Source organism: Heterocephalus glaber, unplaced genomic scaffold (assembly GCF_053883595.1).
Source record: "Heterocephalus glaber isolate CG9 unplaced genomic scaffold, H.glaber_assembly_v1.0 deba00001444, whole genome shotgun sequence".
NCBI lineage: Eukaryota > Metazoa > Chordata > Mammalia > Rodentia > Bathyergidae > Heterocephalus > Heterocephalus glaber.
This window is the reverse complement of record NW_028258297.1, coordinates 3,209,592-3,225,508: the sequence shown is the minus strand read 5'-3', so window position 1 is coordinate 3,225,508 and position 15,917 is coordinate 3,209,592. Positions and strand designations below refer to the sequence as shown.

General features: G+C 47.3%; 1 protein-coding gene across 19 annotated transcripts in view; it reads left to right on the top strand.

The window, feature by feature from the left end:
• Tbc1d22a (TBC1 domain family member 22A) overlaps positions 1-15,917 on the top strand; it is a 448,179-nt gene that overhangs the window by 117,695 nt on the left and 314,567 nt on the right. For all 19 annotated transcript variants that reach the window (XR_015452208.1, XR_015452207.1, XR_015452209.1 and 16 more), the window contains one exon: positions 10,838-10,952. Coding sequence is in view for 16 of the 19 variants with exons in the window: in XM_087213680.1 (XP_087069806.1) it covers positions 10,838-10,952 (115 nt within the window). In the remaining 3 variants the exon portion in view is untranslated. The remainder of the gene's footprint in view (positions 1-10,837; positions 10,953-15,917) is intronic.

The window sequence follows — 15,917 nt, the reverse complement described above, 5'->3', positions numbered from 1 at the left end:
GACTCCTGGTGTTGACTCCACAGACCCTCCCCAGGAGATGGGCGGCCCTTCCCTGGGTCTCATGTGTGTGGCTCCACAGCTTCTTACCGAGGGAGTGTTGTGTCTCTGACTATTGCATCCTTTGGAGCTGTATCATTTATGCAATCAGTCTCCGCCGCTTGATCTCTCTCTCTTATTCTTCAGCTACCTGTTATATCCAGTTGTATACTAGTTTGCAGTTTCAGTATCCCCACACTTTCTTCAGCCTTTCTCCTGCTGATGGGCACTTGGACTGTTTTGCACATGTTGTTAGGAGTGGTGTTGTGGGCACTGCCGTGTCCATTTCCGCAGGTGCCCCTGCCAGGCTTTGTCTGAGACATTTCAGAGGAGCACAGTTGTGGCCCTGGCCAAGTGCCTGTTCAGCTCTCAGTGATGCCAGCATGCTTCCCAGAGGGCTCTGTGTGTGAGGCTCACCTGCGGAGAATTCCTACCCTTGCTAAGTCTTGCTGTTGCCAGGCGTCACTATTTTTGTTTCTCTGATAGATATTCTTATTGTGCTCATAGTTTTCACATTTCCATTTTTTTTGGTAGAATTAAGCACCTCTTTGTATATTTACAGGCATCTTCTGTGTTTCCTGTCCTGGGAAATGTGTGTTCTTCTGCATCACCTGCTCTATATGTTTGGGATTATAATTGTCACTTTGTATGGTGCAAATATCTTTTTCTGTTCTGTGGCTTGTATCTCACTTTCTACTTGGTAGGTTTGATGAGAGAAGTTCTTAATTTTAGTGTGGTTGAACTTAATCAGTCTTTTTTGGTTAACACCAATGTGCTGTACTTAAGCAATTTTCTCCTTCATGCACCTCATAAAGTGTCCTTCTGTACTTTCATCTGAAAGTTTGGCTTTCACATCTCTGTATTTAATCTCTCTGTACTTGACAGCTGTGTCTTTAAGACTAGGTCAGTCCTGGTGTGATCTGTGGACTCTGGCTCTTCTGTCCACATTCCCAGTGTCATTTCTGGTTTTTATTTTTTCAGTTTTTTCACTTCTGTTTTAGATTGTTGTCACGTTCCCGCAGAGCTGTTTTGGGTTCTCTGTTCTGTCCTAGTATGCAGTTGTCTTCTCTTGGGACACCTTGTTAACTAACACAGCTTTGTAATGTCTTACGGTTTGGGGGAGGCTGGGGAGCTCACACCCCCTTTTCTTCCTCCTCAGAATCACTTGCATAGCCCCACTCTTTGCTCTTTCCTATAAATCTCAGAGTCAGATCACTGAAGTTTTTTTGTTTTGTTTTGTTTTGTTTTTAAGGTCAGTTTGATTTATACCTAAAATTAAATAGGCTCTCTAGATCCTCTTGAGGAAATTGACATCTTTATGAAATTTAACTTTCATTTTTATGAACTTGCTGGTTTCCCATTCTTTTAGGCCATTTTTATGCCTTGGAGTGAAGTTTTTAATACTGTGTATAAAGGATCTTGTCTATGCTTTCTTATATTTATTCCTGATTCCTTACTTTTTGTTGCTAAAGTAAGTGGCATTCTTTAGAGTGGATTTTCTTATTGCTTGAATTATTTTGTTTTGCATCCTGATTCCTATGGTAAGTACACTTTTAAACAATGATGTCTCTTGTCTGTGCAGTAAATCTGTTTAAAAACATTCTAAGATTGTTAATGCAGAAGTTCGATGGATTGTGGAGCACAAGAGGCGATTGCTGTCCTGTGGACGCAGTCCCTGAGAGAGGCCTCTCTGCAGCTGCCCTTTCCAGCACTGTGCTCGCTGTGTCTGGAGATGAGAGAATACTTGCAGAGCATGACCTTCTTTGTACTTCATTTTTAAAATGGTTTATGTTTGTGCGTTTCTTCTCTTCTCCTTGTCACCTTTCTTAGAGTGCTGACCTGAGCCTCTTGGTCTCAGAGTGTGGCTCTGGAGTCACTGTCAGTTTGTGCCAGCAGGGCCTGGGTCCTGTGGGTAGGGAGCACCTCCCCTCAAGGCGTGGGTTGGGTGCTCCGCATCCCAGCAGGGCTGGGTGCCCTCAAGGCAGATGGGCCTCTGGGCAGAGGCGGGGCTGGTGCTGGCTGAGGAGTGTGGGAAGTGGGTCCCCAGAGCATGGCTGGGCCTGGGATACGATGTTGAGCAGGGGCCTCACATGCAGACTTGGCAGCATGGGGAGTCACAGTTTCTCCCACTGTAGAGGTTAGACTCGGGTGCATCTGCAAGGTGGAGGCACACCTGTAACAGTTGTGGTGTCACACGGCAGGGCTCTCTTACCATCTCCTGGACGACTTCTCTGCAGGTGAACTGGTTACTCCTCTGTGCTTGGCTTTAACCTCATGGTCCAGGTTGGCTGCTTAGCCGTCCTCATCACTGCATTCTACTGGCTGGGAATTACAGGGGACACAGGAGGAGGGCACGCTCCCCCTTGAGGGTCAGGTCAGTTGCCTGTACACAGCTGCTCGTGTCCTGTCGCTCACCTTCCTGACGTCATGGTGCCCAGCTGTGTGGGAACCAGGAGATGCACCTTGGTTTTGTTGGTCACACATTCTGCTGGTGTTTGGCCTCACGTGCTCAGGGCAGATTTCTGCCACAGCGTTCTTCACTCACTGTGTGTCCATGCCGTTTATTTACTCAGGACTGATGGCCGGCTCTGCTCTGATCATTTCTTCCTTCTTTCTCTCTCTTCATCTTTCCTCTTTCTCGATTTCTTTTTTGGTACCGGGGATTGAACTCGGGTCCTTGAGCTTGCGCAGCAGACGGCGAAACCACTGAGCTAAATCCCCGGCCCCCTCTTTCTCTGTTTCTATTTTCTTCTTCTTCTTATTTTTTTTTTGAGACAGGGTCTCACTATGTAGTTCAGGCTGGCCTTAAACTCCTTGGAATTCTCTTGCCTCAGCCTCTTGAGTGCTGAGACTGCACCTGGCTTCTTTACTTCTTTTTCCCTCCCTCTGTCCTCTTTTCAGCTTTACTGAAGTTTAATGAACAGACAATAAACTCCTGTTTTAAAGGTACTTAGGTTTGTTTTGATGCCTGTGTACAGGAGTGCTCACTCGTGGCATTTGGGCCTGTCCAATGGATATGTTAATCATCTGCACAGGGACTTTTCCTCCATTGTTATCTGGTTACCTACCCTCTGGTTATCTGCTTTTTAGAGCAGTTTCACAAATTACAGAAATAAGAGGCCTTTTCCAATTAGCCACCAGGGAGTGGTGTCCCATTACGTCTGAACAGACAGAGGGAATAATGAAACCCACAGGCCTGTGAAGCCAGGATCTTCACTCTCGCTCAGAACTGGTGCAGTTTCTCACGGCCTTAAGGGAATGGTGTTTTCCAGGTGCAGACGCTGATGGGGACGAGCCCCTTTTCACTGCATTCTTCCCATTGACCCCGGATTTGAGTGAGCCGGTCCCTTGCTGGGGAGCAGGCAGGCCCCACAGCACTGGCTCCAGGGGCCTTGTGGGGGAGTGGGACTGGTTCTGAGGATGCTGGGTGGTCTGTGTCTGCAGCTCTGTCCCTTGTGGACCTCCTCACCTTGAGAACACCAGGGCCTCACGAGGTTCCTGGATATTAAATTAATTATAAATACATTTTCTTTATCCATTCATCTGTTAATGGGCCTATAGGCTATTCCCAAGATTTAGCTATTATGAGTTGCACTGCTATAGACATGGATGTGGCTAGGCATGGTGGCACATGCCTGTATCCCAGCACTCAGGTGTCTGAGGCAGGAGGATTGCCATGAGTTTGAGGCCAGCCTGGGCGATTTCAGTGAGACCCTGCCTCAAAAAACAAAACAAAACCAAAAACCAAGGAACAAAAACCGTGGGTGTGCATGGATCACTGTAATATGATGTTGTTAACTCTTCCTGGAGGATATCTAGAAGAGGTATAGCTGGGTCAAATATAATCTCTAGTTTTAGTTTTCTGAGGAATCCCCATACTGATGTCCACAGTGGTCAAACTACATTCCCACCACAGTATAGAAGGGTTTCTTTTCCCTCACATCCTCGCCAGCATTTGTTTTCTGAGTTTATGATGGGAACCATTCTTTCTGGAGAAAGAGGGAATCTCAGTGTTGTTGTGATCTGCATGTTGAGGGAAATTTTGAATGTTGCACCTGGAACTCTTTCCTGGGTAAGGAAGGTGCCTTGCTCTTGGTTTTGAAGTCATAAATGCTTGTTGAGATTTATCAAGGCCTTTTTCCTCCCATCATTTAAGGTCATGTTTTTGCTTCCTTAGTCTATTAATGTGATGAATTCTTTTTTTTTTTTTTGGTACCAAGGATCGAACTTGGGTCCTTGTGCTTGTGCAGCAGGCGGCAAAACCACTGAGCTAAATCCCCGGCCCAATGTGATGAATTTTATTGGTATGGGTTTCTAGTATTGAGCCAGCTGCACGTTCTGGAAGTAAATCCAAATTGGTCATGATGGTTATATTTTTTAATGCATTACAAAATTAAGTTTGTTAACATCTAATGTGGCATAACTGCCAGAAATAGAAGGCAAGTTTCTTTTTATTTCAAAAAATGCCTCCTAACCATTTATTGAATCTTCGATTGCACTCTAGTACGTCATGCTATCAGTTGTGTTGAATATCTGTCCTGTAATTGTGACACTGTGATGCTTTGCTTGAAAGGATAGCTTCTTTCCAGTACTTAATTTTGAGCATAATGAAACCTCTGTGTTTCTCTACCTACTGTGACCCCTGATGAAAGCACAAAATGTGGGATGCAAATGAGCGTATTTGAATAATTGCGTATTTGACATACCGGATGGGGCAGTATAGCTGGTTCAGGAGAGTTGTGTGCACTAATAGTGTTGTTAATATACAGTCCTTGTTGGCTTGGTATACTCAGTGTGTGTTTTATGTGATGTGTGGTTGCCTTTTAATCCACATTCTAGATTTGTTATGTACTTCTGTTTTGGTTCCATTCATTATGTGTCGTAATCCGGAGAGGAGTGTTCCCTGAATTGAGTCTCCCATCTGCAGTTGTGAATCACACCTTCTCAGAGCCACAATGCTGCTGGGGTGTAAGGGGTATGAATCCCTCAGGTCTCTCAGTGTAACTCTGTTTTGCTGCTCCCCTCAGAAATTATCTCCGTGGCACTTTATATGCTGTGAAGTGGTATTGCTCATGCATATGGTAGAGTTACGATGTTTTCACATTTCTAAAATCAGATTTTTTTGTAAGTAATCACGGACGCAGCAGTGTTTTCGGTTTCAGTGAATCTCACTTGTTAGTATGCAGAGCATCTCGGCTGGGGACAGCTGGGGTTCGGTTCTGCCATGGAGGCCTGCGGAGGGTGTTTGATAAGATGTACGAAGACAGCAAAGACGGAACGCGCCCTGAGCAGGCACCTTGCCAGCCCTCAGGCCTCCGGTGGCAAGGCTGCTTGCCTTTTGGTTTAAGAATCTGTGTGTGGGTTGGTGTGCTCAGGTTTCTGAAGTACGCAGGCAAACCAGGAGTGCCTTTTGCCTTTGTTTTCTCTGGCTCTGGGGGAAACAAGTCACAATGGCCACTTTTATCATTGTTGAATATGAACTGATTTGTGGAAGAGATACTTCGGGAAGAGTTTACAGCTTGGACTACTTTTAGCAAATCTGATTCTCACGAGGACATGGGTATTAAGAATGCGAACAGAACTTTAATAGCTGGTCATACCCTGTGAGTATTCAGTGCTGGAGCCATTTCAGATCAGTCTGTTTCCATTAAATGCATCTGCAGACATGGTAGATCTTGGCATTGTGGTGGACGATGCATCCTCCCCTGACAGCATGCTCCAGTAACTGTGAGCTGATGGAATGTGATGGATCTTACCTCGCTTGCTCTCCCCTGGCTGACTCAGGCCTACTCAGTATCCCCTGCAGGGTGCACATTGTTTTTGCCTTTCCTGCACAACGGCTAGCAAAATACCTGGATTTTTGGCATCCAGACTTGTGGGACTTGTGCCCACTCCACCGAGAATGCCAGTGGGCACCCAGCAGGTACATGGGTGACACCAGGACTGAGTGTTCTCTGTCCTCAGCAGTGCACACCTGGAGTCTGTTGTGGAGGTGGATGTGCAAGAAGCCAGAGATCAGACAGAGTTGCATATTAAATTATCCCCCCTACTATATTCTTACTGCTTCAAAGAATCTCAGAAGTCAGCTGGAGGGGGTGCTTGGGGACTCTTGAATCTGGACATCACCCCAGGTGTGAATTCCTAACATTCACGGTTCTGTGGACTCCCTGTTTCCTGGCCTGCTGGCTTGGGAGCTGCTTGCCTGCCAGCCTGTGGGAAGAAGAATGTCCCAAGTCCTGGTGCCTCAGGCCCCGCCTTCCCAGTGTCTGTGTGTCCCTCCACCTGGCCACATCCCCCTCGTTGTGCAGATGCTGCCCTGGTGATGTTAGAGGAAGCCCTGTGAGAGGGCACTCACCTGAGCGAGGGGGTTGGCTCTGTGGAGATCTGCAGGCAGGAGCAGTGCTGCTGTGTTTGGTGGAGATGAGAAAGCCTGACCGGCAGCTCCCGTTACTGAGCTTGCTGGCCTGCCTTGTGCCTTGGCCCCGAGCATCCCCTGCTCTTGTGTGCCCTGGCCTCCTGTCTGGGTTTGGGCTTGACCCTGCTAGCTGATTTTGACTCTGATTTTGGTGAGCTTTTGGCTTTTGCTGCTTGGCCTTGCTGGGTATCTGGCTCAGCTCTGATCTCTGGATTCCTGCTCTGAGCTCAAATCTGGAGGAGCCCAGTGACCTGAGGGGGTTCGGAGGGGCTAGGCCCTGTCCCAGGGTGCAGGAGACCTAGGGGACCCCACTGACTAAAATGGCCTGTTACTCTGAGCCTTCCTGAGCAGGCCAGAGGAGCAGTGCTCTCCCTTTCCCTCCCTCTGTGTGTTGGGGCTGTGACTGTTTGCAGGCCTCAGTGCAGGAGTCGGGAGACTGTGCCTTTACAGAGTTCTCCAAATGGCATTTTTAATTTTAATTTTATTAGCACATGTTTGCAATACATGATGACATTCATCATGGGGAGCTGGCACGTGCACATAACACACCTTCATTCTTCTTATGCCCCTTCTCCTTTTTCTCTCCCTCTCCCTCTGTCTCGTAGTCCCCTTCCCATGTGCAAAAGATCCATCTCCCTGCTTCCTATTATCTTTTATTTTGCTTTTAAACTTACATATAATTTGAGTTTCTCGATATTTAATCTTCTGTGTCTGATTTATTTCACTTAACATTATGGTCTCAAGATACATTCATTTTCCTTAGACGACTCCAGTTTATCTTTCTTTGTGGCAGCATAGTGCTCCACTATGTGCCCAAACCACACAGTGGTATTTTCTCTATCCATTCATCTGGTGATGGACTTAAGGGACATGTACAAGATTTGGATGTTCCGAGTTGTGCTGCTCTGAACATACGTACCTGAGTTTGTAACAGCAGTGTCATTTTGGGTTGTGGCCATCCCTGTAGCAGTGGGAGTGAGCAGTGGCACCAGTGGGGAGCAAGGCCAGAAGGCCAGGGGCCGTGCAGGGTCTGTGGCTCCAGGCTCTGAGAGGGCCCTGTGCGTCTGGGGCAAGTGTTCCTGGAAGCACAGTGCATAATTTGTGCCCCTTTCAACTGTCCCTTCAGTATACTTTGAAAATGCTTGTTTGGAAAAAAGTGATACGAAACTGGTCATTTCTGTTTTTCTTACCTGTCTGAGCAGAAGCTTAGAAGTGGCTCAGTGCATTCTTTGAAGAGTAACTGTGTAGTCATGTGGTGCAGGGCACAGTAGTCCCACGGCACCTGTCGCTCTGTGTTGGGGCCAGGTCCTCTTTCCTCATAGCATCTAGCAATGAGAGCTCATTAGATGACAGACACAGAGGAGATGGCTGGGGAGGAGATAGGAGAGAACACCAGAACTCAGGTCTGCCAGGCATTGCCAGGAATGGAGCCAGATGGCCCCGGTTGGCACCAAGGAACCAAGTCTGGCGATGGAGGAAGAAGGATGGGATCCAGCAGGCACTAGTACTTTCTGTCCAGAGAGATGACCATGAGTGCAGGCTCCCACAGTGACCAGGACACTCTCAGCACTCCTCCGGTCATCTGAAGAAATGCTGATGGTTTTCCGTGCAGTCTGCTGAAGGCACAGCAGCGACTGAGGTGGACGATCCCCTTCCCCAGTACGGGCAGAGCTGCAGGCTGGGGTGGCCTGTTGTGGCAGAGGAGTGGCTGATTTAGGTAGAGTGGTACAGGAAGCTGTCTCTAAGCAGATGGCTTTTGAACTGAGGTCCTGTGCTGAAAGTTAGGGGCACCACAGGAAATTTGGGAGGAGGGGGCTCCAAGTGGCAAGAACAGCAAGTGCAAATGGCCTTGGTGTAGGAACAGAATGACTGGGTGTGGTGGAGAGACCCGGGAGGTGGCAGTAAGGTGGAGAGGGAGGAAGGGTGCATACATCAGGCCCAGGAGTTGTGCTCAGCAGTTTGTGTTTCATGCAGTGTCTGGGGATCTCTGGGAGACTAGAGGTGTGACCTGATGTGTTCTGTGCTGTCACAGCACCCTGTGCTGCTCAGGAGGTGCAGAGCATAGGAGTCGTAGCAGGGAGGCCCCCTGGAGATGGGACTGGGCACCCTGGGCTGGTGGCTGGGCTGGTGCAGGGAGCTGGGGAGGGCGCCCTGTGGAGGCTGCAGGTCTCCCCTGATCCTCCAGGGGCTGAGCTTGGGGTGGTGGCTGGAGCACACCCATGCCACCCTCCCAGAATGGTCTTAGCTGCCTACCTGGTAAGATGTCTTGGTGTTTTGTGCTTGAGCTACGTGTCCCCTTATTTACCTATAAGTGGGATTACAGTTTTAAAACATACACTTTTCAGGTTGTCAAGAGAGAATGAGTTGAGTCAAATCCAAATAATTTGCACCAACTGAAAGCTTTCCTTAGTTACTAAGAAACCTGAGTCTGCCCAGGGCCCGCTTCCAGCCTTATGCTTTGAGCATGACACCATACCCACACCATACCCACACCATGCACACCTTCATGCATATACACCCCAGCCCTGCTGCCTGGCTGCTCCCTGCCGTACCTTGGGCGTGGCAGATGAGTTGGGGTAGTTTTTGCTCTTCTGTCTTCCTTACTCTCCTTGGTGACGTCACATGAGAGGAATGCTTGGATCCCAAGCAGGGCAGGGGTGGTTGTGCGTAGCCTCCAAGACTCCCACTCAGTCTTGCTGCCAGGGTGGAAGCCTGGCTGTGCCGCCCAAGGCTCTGTAACTTTGGGGAAATTGCTCAACTTCCCTTAGTGAGCCCATGCACTTCCCTGCAGAACTTGAGGCTGTCCCACCAGAGGGGCGGCTCGTGGGCACCTGCCTGGGGACCAAGGTGTGGAGCACTGGTGCCTCCCTGCCAATTGCCAAGTTTCTATACACGAGAAACCCTTAAAGGGTACTGTGTTATTAAATGATTTTAATCTTTGAACTTGTTTAAATAGTTAGTTTTCTCTAGAAAGCTGTTGACCTAAATGAAAAATGTGTGTGTATGTATGTGCCTGAATGTATTACTCACTCAGCAAATATGTATCAGAGGCCTCTGGCCTTATAGGTGGTGGTTTCTTTGTTAGTCATTTAAAGAAGGCAGTGGGTCGGCGGATGGGATTCTAGTGTGGGTGCTGGGAGAGGTCCGGGTGAAGAGGCTCCCAGCCTGGGCTCCAGGTCTCTCTTTGTACATCAGATGTCTCCATTGCAAGATTTGCTTTTGTGAGGTGTGGCCGAGCCATCAGACCTGGCCTTGGCCTGTGAGGAGCTGCACACTCAGGCAGGAGCCAGCAACAAGTGTCACAGAGTAGGAAGTAGGCTCTTCCAAGAAGAGGCCGGGGAGGGAGCAGATGGCTGCAGAAATGAGCCTTGAAGGCCAGAGAGGTCAGCTCAGTGCACAGGATGGGGCCCTCCAGGCAATGAGATCCGAGGTCTCACAGTCTGCAGGAAGGGTGCTGTCACCCGGTGTGGTCAGCATGTGGGTGCTGGCCTGGGGATGACCTTGGTGGAGGGCCTGATCTAGGGGGCATGGGAGCTGCAGCCTGGCCCCGAGGCTCCATTGGTGGCAGGAATAGAGCAAGTGGAGAAGTCTTTAAGCCATGAGGGGGTGTGGGCTTATACACATGTTCGGGTTGGGTGGTGGGACTGTGTTGCATCTCTGTAAAATCCTTCTTGTAGACAAAGGTGGAGGTGCACCGGGGTGGGCGGGGGAGTTGCTGAGTGACACTGAGGAAGAAGATCAACTGGATGTGAGCATTGTGGGAGGGAGAGCAGGCTGGGGTCCTCCCCATCCCTCGCTCTGTCATCTGAGTCTCTGTCTGTCTTCTTGGATGGTGAGGACTTCCCAGGGGCTTAAAGAACTCTGTTTACCTCTCGGGGGAAATTCAGAGGATGCACACATACATTCATCCCTCCCTCCCTCCCTCTCTCTTTGTCTCCCTCTGTGTGTCTCATCCATCTGCCCTTCCATCCATCTGTCCATCTATCCATCCTCCATCCTTCATCCTTTCCTCTGCCTGCACCCACCTGGTCTCCCAGGCATTTCTGAGGAAATGTTCAGAGCTGGGTGCTATGCACTGCCCCATCGAGCCTTGGATGGCCACCTGCAGTCATGACTGGTGGGCCTGGAGAAATGGGGAGGTCTCTTGTGGAAGGACAGAGTTGAGGGGGCTGGTGAAATACTGCACAGTGCTTAGGAGTCAATGAAAAGTTCAGATCATTGGACTTTTACAAAGAAACTGAAGTGGATGTTTGCTTGCAGTATTTGCATTTTCATATTAAAGACTATGAAAAACATTAATAGTAGGTATTTTAAGTAAAAGAGTAGATGGATTTTAAAGTCTCCACTTGTTTACCCTTTTCTACCACCTGTTCCATTTTCTTTCAGATTTTTGAAAGGATCCTATTTATATGGGCCATTCGTCATCCTGCCAGTGGATATGTTCAGGGGATAAATGACCTGGTCACTCCTTTCTTTGTGGTCTTCATTTGTGAATACATAGGTAAGATCATGCCATCATAGCTTTCGGCAAATACTGGACACGAGCTTTGGTGAACTTGCTGTGTCACTCTGCATACCTATACCTGTAATGACAATTGCCATTAAGTTCAGTGATATTAAGGATGAGAAATGGTAGAGAATAAGAGTTCTGCTTTTGATGCCATTTTAAAAAACATCTTTAAATGTACATGCTTAACTACTGATAAGATATCATCCCCATTGTCAATATCTTCTTTTTATAACATTAGGAAGAGAAATGAATATGTTTGGGAATTTGGTTTATTTTTAATGGCCATCGAAGCACTGGCTTTAATGGTTTGGATTTAAGTTGATAAAGTTAAGGCAATAAGACTCTTACTGAATATTTTTCCTACAAGGTAAAAACTAAATCTTTGTTGCTGTGGCATTTCATCTCTTTTCTACTTTTGATATGCTGATAACATTTTGTTTCATGGGAATATTAATTACACGCAAAATAATTAGCTTCGCAGAGATTTACTTGGGCTGTGCCGTTTCTCTCGAATAGTGCATATTTTTCTTTCATTTATGTTAGAACAGCAAAAACTAATATAACTTCTCCTATTTTAAACATGTTGTAAATTCTTTTTTTGTTTTTTCTGATATCGGGGATCGAACTCAGGACCTTTCACTTGCCAGGCAGGCGCGGCACCACTGAGCTACATTTCCCCCTGTAAATTCTTAAAAAATGGGAAAAGTGATGTGTGTGTGCTTTTTAATTCATCTGTGAAATCCAAGTAAACACACAGGAGGGGCTCTGCCCTCCGTTGAAGCATTTATGTTGAAAACCGACTTGAAAGCATCTTCCTGTGACCCCTCCTGGCTTAGCCTTGCTTGTTTCTGAGAGAATGGCTTGAGCCATTTTAGTCTCCCGCCTGCCTGATTATCCTGGTGGCCTGAGAGGCAGGTTCATTTGAGGGCAGGTCATCCTCAGAGAGGAGAACATACCTGTTTAGTGAGTTTTATTGAGACCCCTCACACTCTGTTTCCATGTATGATTTCATAGGAGGTCTTCTCATTGCTAAGCAACTAATGAGACCCCTTGACGCTCCCTCCCTAATCATCGCTTAAGCAGGGAGAGGCCGCTCCTCAGCGCCTGCACTCTGCTTCTCACTCCCTCGTTTGACAGATAATGAAAATGTTCCTAATGATCCGGGAACAGTAGGACCTCTGTCAGTAGCCCTCAGAGTTGTTAATTGAAAGAAGAAGTTCAACTGAGATGTGATTAGAGAATTGATATTCCATGTTAAATAGACCATTTAATTAATGTGGTAAATAAGTTTGTCTTAACTACTTTACCACCAACTTATGTTGTAAGACCCAAGCGATTCTTAATGCATTTCCCTGATTATTAGCAAGACAGGATGAAGGGACATGACCATGACGTTAATTGTCCAGGAGAAAGAACATGCGGGAGAAATGGAGTGTGTGCTCTGCAAATGGAAGCTTCAGCTCATCTCTGAGAGGCTCTCCCTGCAGACCTGCTGCACACACGTGCGAGTGTGTATCTGTGTACACACACACACACACACACACACACACGAACACACCTGCCATTGACTTGGGTGTACAGTGTCGCTTTGGAACATCTGTGTAAAATGTACCTTTTATTAGTGGACATTTGAAAAATTTGGGATCTGGATTTCAAATATGATTGTTGGATTTGTAGTACTTTTCCAGTCTTGCTTCCCAGGATCCAGAATGTTTGTTATTATGGCCCAGGCCAATCTCTCATTATGCTGTAAGGCCTGACGTCTCTGTAAAGTGTGTGGTGCACCACCTTGCTCCCTTCCAGGGTGGAAGTTTTGTCCGTCTGCAGACTCCAGGCTGCACCCCACGGTGCTGGCCTTCCCGCAGGGAGATCCCACCTTGTCTGAGTGCCTGCTGACCCTCTGCTGTGCTGGGGACAGAGATAAATGAGGAACGGCTGGTTCCTGGCCCCTTGGAGCTCATCGTATTGGGAAGACAGATTTTAGATGAGTGATTAAAAAGTTTAATTAAAGTAATTAGCATTCATGTTATCAAGAGGCGGCATAGCTGAGGTGGTCAGAGGAGGCTCCCTGAGCCGGTGACATTTCAGCAGGGCTCACAGGAGCTTGGGGATGTGGGGAGCAGCAGAGAAGCCCATCTGGAACTAAAGTGCCCATGAGGCAGCGATGAGTGCTGGCTGGGGGAGGGCTGGATGAGGGTGCTGGGGAGCCACAGGGGGAACCTAGATCCAGTCTCAGGGTGCACCTGAGACTGAGGAATGTGTACTCAGGTCCCAGTTTTCCTGCATTCACTTTGGTTGTGGCCTCAGGGAGCCTGGTAAATCACCGGGTGAAGGCTTCCTGAGGGCCTGTGTGGATCGCTGAACCCCTGGTGTGCTTGGTCTTGAAGCAGGTGACCCTCAGGTACTGTGCTTACAGAAGATCTGCACAGATGTTTTTTTTTCTTCAGAGGTAAAACCTGGCAATAAGGTTCTGCAGTTCGGATGACCGAGTGCTTTGGCAGCACTGTGGCATCAGCCCCAGGCTGTCAGGTGACGGTCCAGATGCTTGCAGGGTAGGTGGCGTGGGTCTCAGTCTGAATGGTCACTGCCTCCTGACATGCTTGTGTGGTTACTGCGTTTTCTTTCTTCAAAGTTGTAATGTGGCAAACAATTGCAGTTAATTGGAGGTGTAAGAGAGCCCCTGGGCCTGGGATTCTGCCAGGGCTTCTCAGGCAGTGACCTCAGTCTGATTGCAATGTCCAAGCAGGGTTGGGGCTTTTCCTGGGAGTATGAATGTGCTGTGTGCTCGGGAAAGCAAAGACTTCGCCTGCTGTGTGCTCCTCCTGCTTCTCCTGGGAGGAGAAGAATCCTGGAGCACAGCGCCTGGGACTGTGATCTTCTAGGTGGAAAGCAGCAGCCTGCCACATCTGAGCAGAGCTGCTTCTGTCTGGGTCTCAGTGGGTGCCTGCCAGCACTTAGAAGCCTCTCCACAATATCCTCTTTGAGTTGAAACAGGATGTGGGAGGTGATCCATTATTTGAAGAGGACCTTGCCTTCTCAAACTAGATGACCTGTTTCCTGGCAAGAAGGGGTTGCTGATCTTCGGCAGGAGGCTGTCCAGGGTGATCAGAGTCAGAGAAACAAGGAGGAGAGAGAGCATTTCTCGGAGAACACAGAAGCTGGATTTTCCCTGCTCTGTCACTCTCTGTTGGGTCACTGGTTCCTTGACCCGCTGGACATTCTTATGTGTATAATGCTGTGCACAGAATAGAAGCTCTGTGTACTCTGGTACTAAGTGGAATCCTGAAAAATGTTTCTATTTATCATGCAATAAAAAGAAAAAAACATCAGCTTTTAAATCTAAGGGAAATACTGAGTGTAGAGCTATTGGAAGGTATAGGCAAGTATGAAGGAGAAGCTTGAAATGTTTGATTGTCCCACTGTTGAAAATATTTATCTGTGCCTCTCTCCTTCTTTGCTTAAGATTTTCTTTCCAGGGAGGATGAGAAAGGGTTCTCCACTTCCGCCCCTTGCAGGAGAGGCGTGCTTGCTGTGCCCTGGAAATTCCTTGCACCTGCCCTACCTCCCTTCAGTTCTGAGCTGGCTGGTGGGACAGGGCCAGGGCCTGGGCTGCTTTTGCAGATCCTGGCTGGAGGCAGAGTTACCTGCACTTCTGTTCTCTGGTCCTGTGGGGGCATGTCTAGTGTTGGGTAGGGAGGAAGGCGGATGTGCAGCCTTCAGCCTAAGCTGTTTTTCCACTGGTCCCTTGTTCTGCGGGTCTGGGCACAGCCCGTCCAGGGGTTACCTCAGGTTCTGGGGCTAACACAGCCATGAGGAGGCTTGCTTGAGCCCACTGTCACTTGTGGATTAGCCGATGTCATCTTCCCTCTGAGTCTTTTCTCTGTGCATTGCGCATGTTCTCAGTGCGATATTATGCAGTCAGAAGCATATTATGTATTTTGTTTCAGGCTTTTTCTTATAAAATAAAGTTTTCCCTATATTATTAAGAAATCTTTGTATAGATCATTTCTACCTCCTGCACATAATATTGTGCTGAGATGATGTTGGGTAATTCATGAAACAGTTCTCCAGTTGTTCATTTTTCCCCCTTTTCCACCCCTAGGCATGGTATAATTTTTAAGTAAAGCCTATATTTTTCAAATAGTGCCTATCATATTCCTTTTAGGAATGTTTAATTTGTTTTAAAATTAAGAAACATTATTCAGTCTCCTTGAATTGCACAATTGAAATCAAGAATGGTTTTTTAATTTAAATAAATACTTTCAGCATAGAGAAAAACAAAGAAGTATTATCCCCCCCCCCCATACATCTTTGCTGTTTAAATTTAGAAACAGTTTTGACAGGGCCCTTTGGAGTAATTGTATGTTAACTGGGCTACAGGAGAGGAATGATGATGACTGTGTTTTGTAAGATGAAGAGTATTTTACAACTGTCATCGTCAGCGTGTTTCAGCTTAGACTGATGTGATTTTGTATGTCATTTTCTCTTAAATTACACTTGGAAGCAAATATGGAAAGGGACCAGAATAAACACTGCAGTTACTTAAGAACATTAAGAATTTTTATCTTTATATTCCTATTTATAAGTTGGAATTTTAGAAGTTTAGGTTCTTAATTAAAGCGTGTTAGTTTTGCTAGAGAGCATTTCAGCAGGCAACTCCTGGAGCATAGAAGTCAGTTTGCACAAGGGTCTGGCGGACATAGGAGAGAAACACTGCAGAGAGTTTACTGGGGCTGAATTTTACCACCAGATCAGAGGATAAACAGGGCTTTACAGGGCAGGGAGAGGAAGAGCTATTGCCGGTTTCTCATTGGTAAGTTAGTTTTATAAATGGTTTGCTCTAACTTTTCCTTGTTTGCATTTAAGTTTTACCGCATTGTACTTTGGTTTTTGCTTGTGTTGTAAACCCAGGCTACACTTAGAACATCTGCTCCTCCTCCTGAGTGCGTCTCGCAG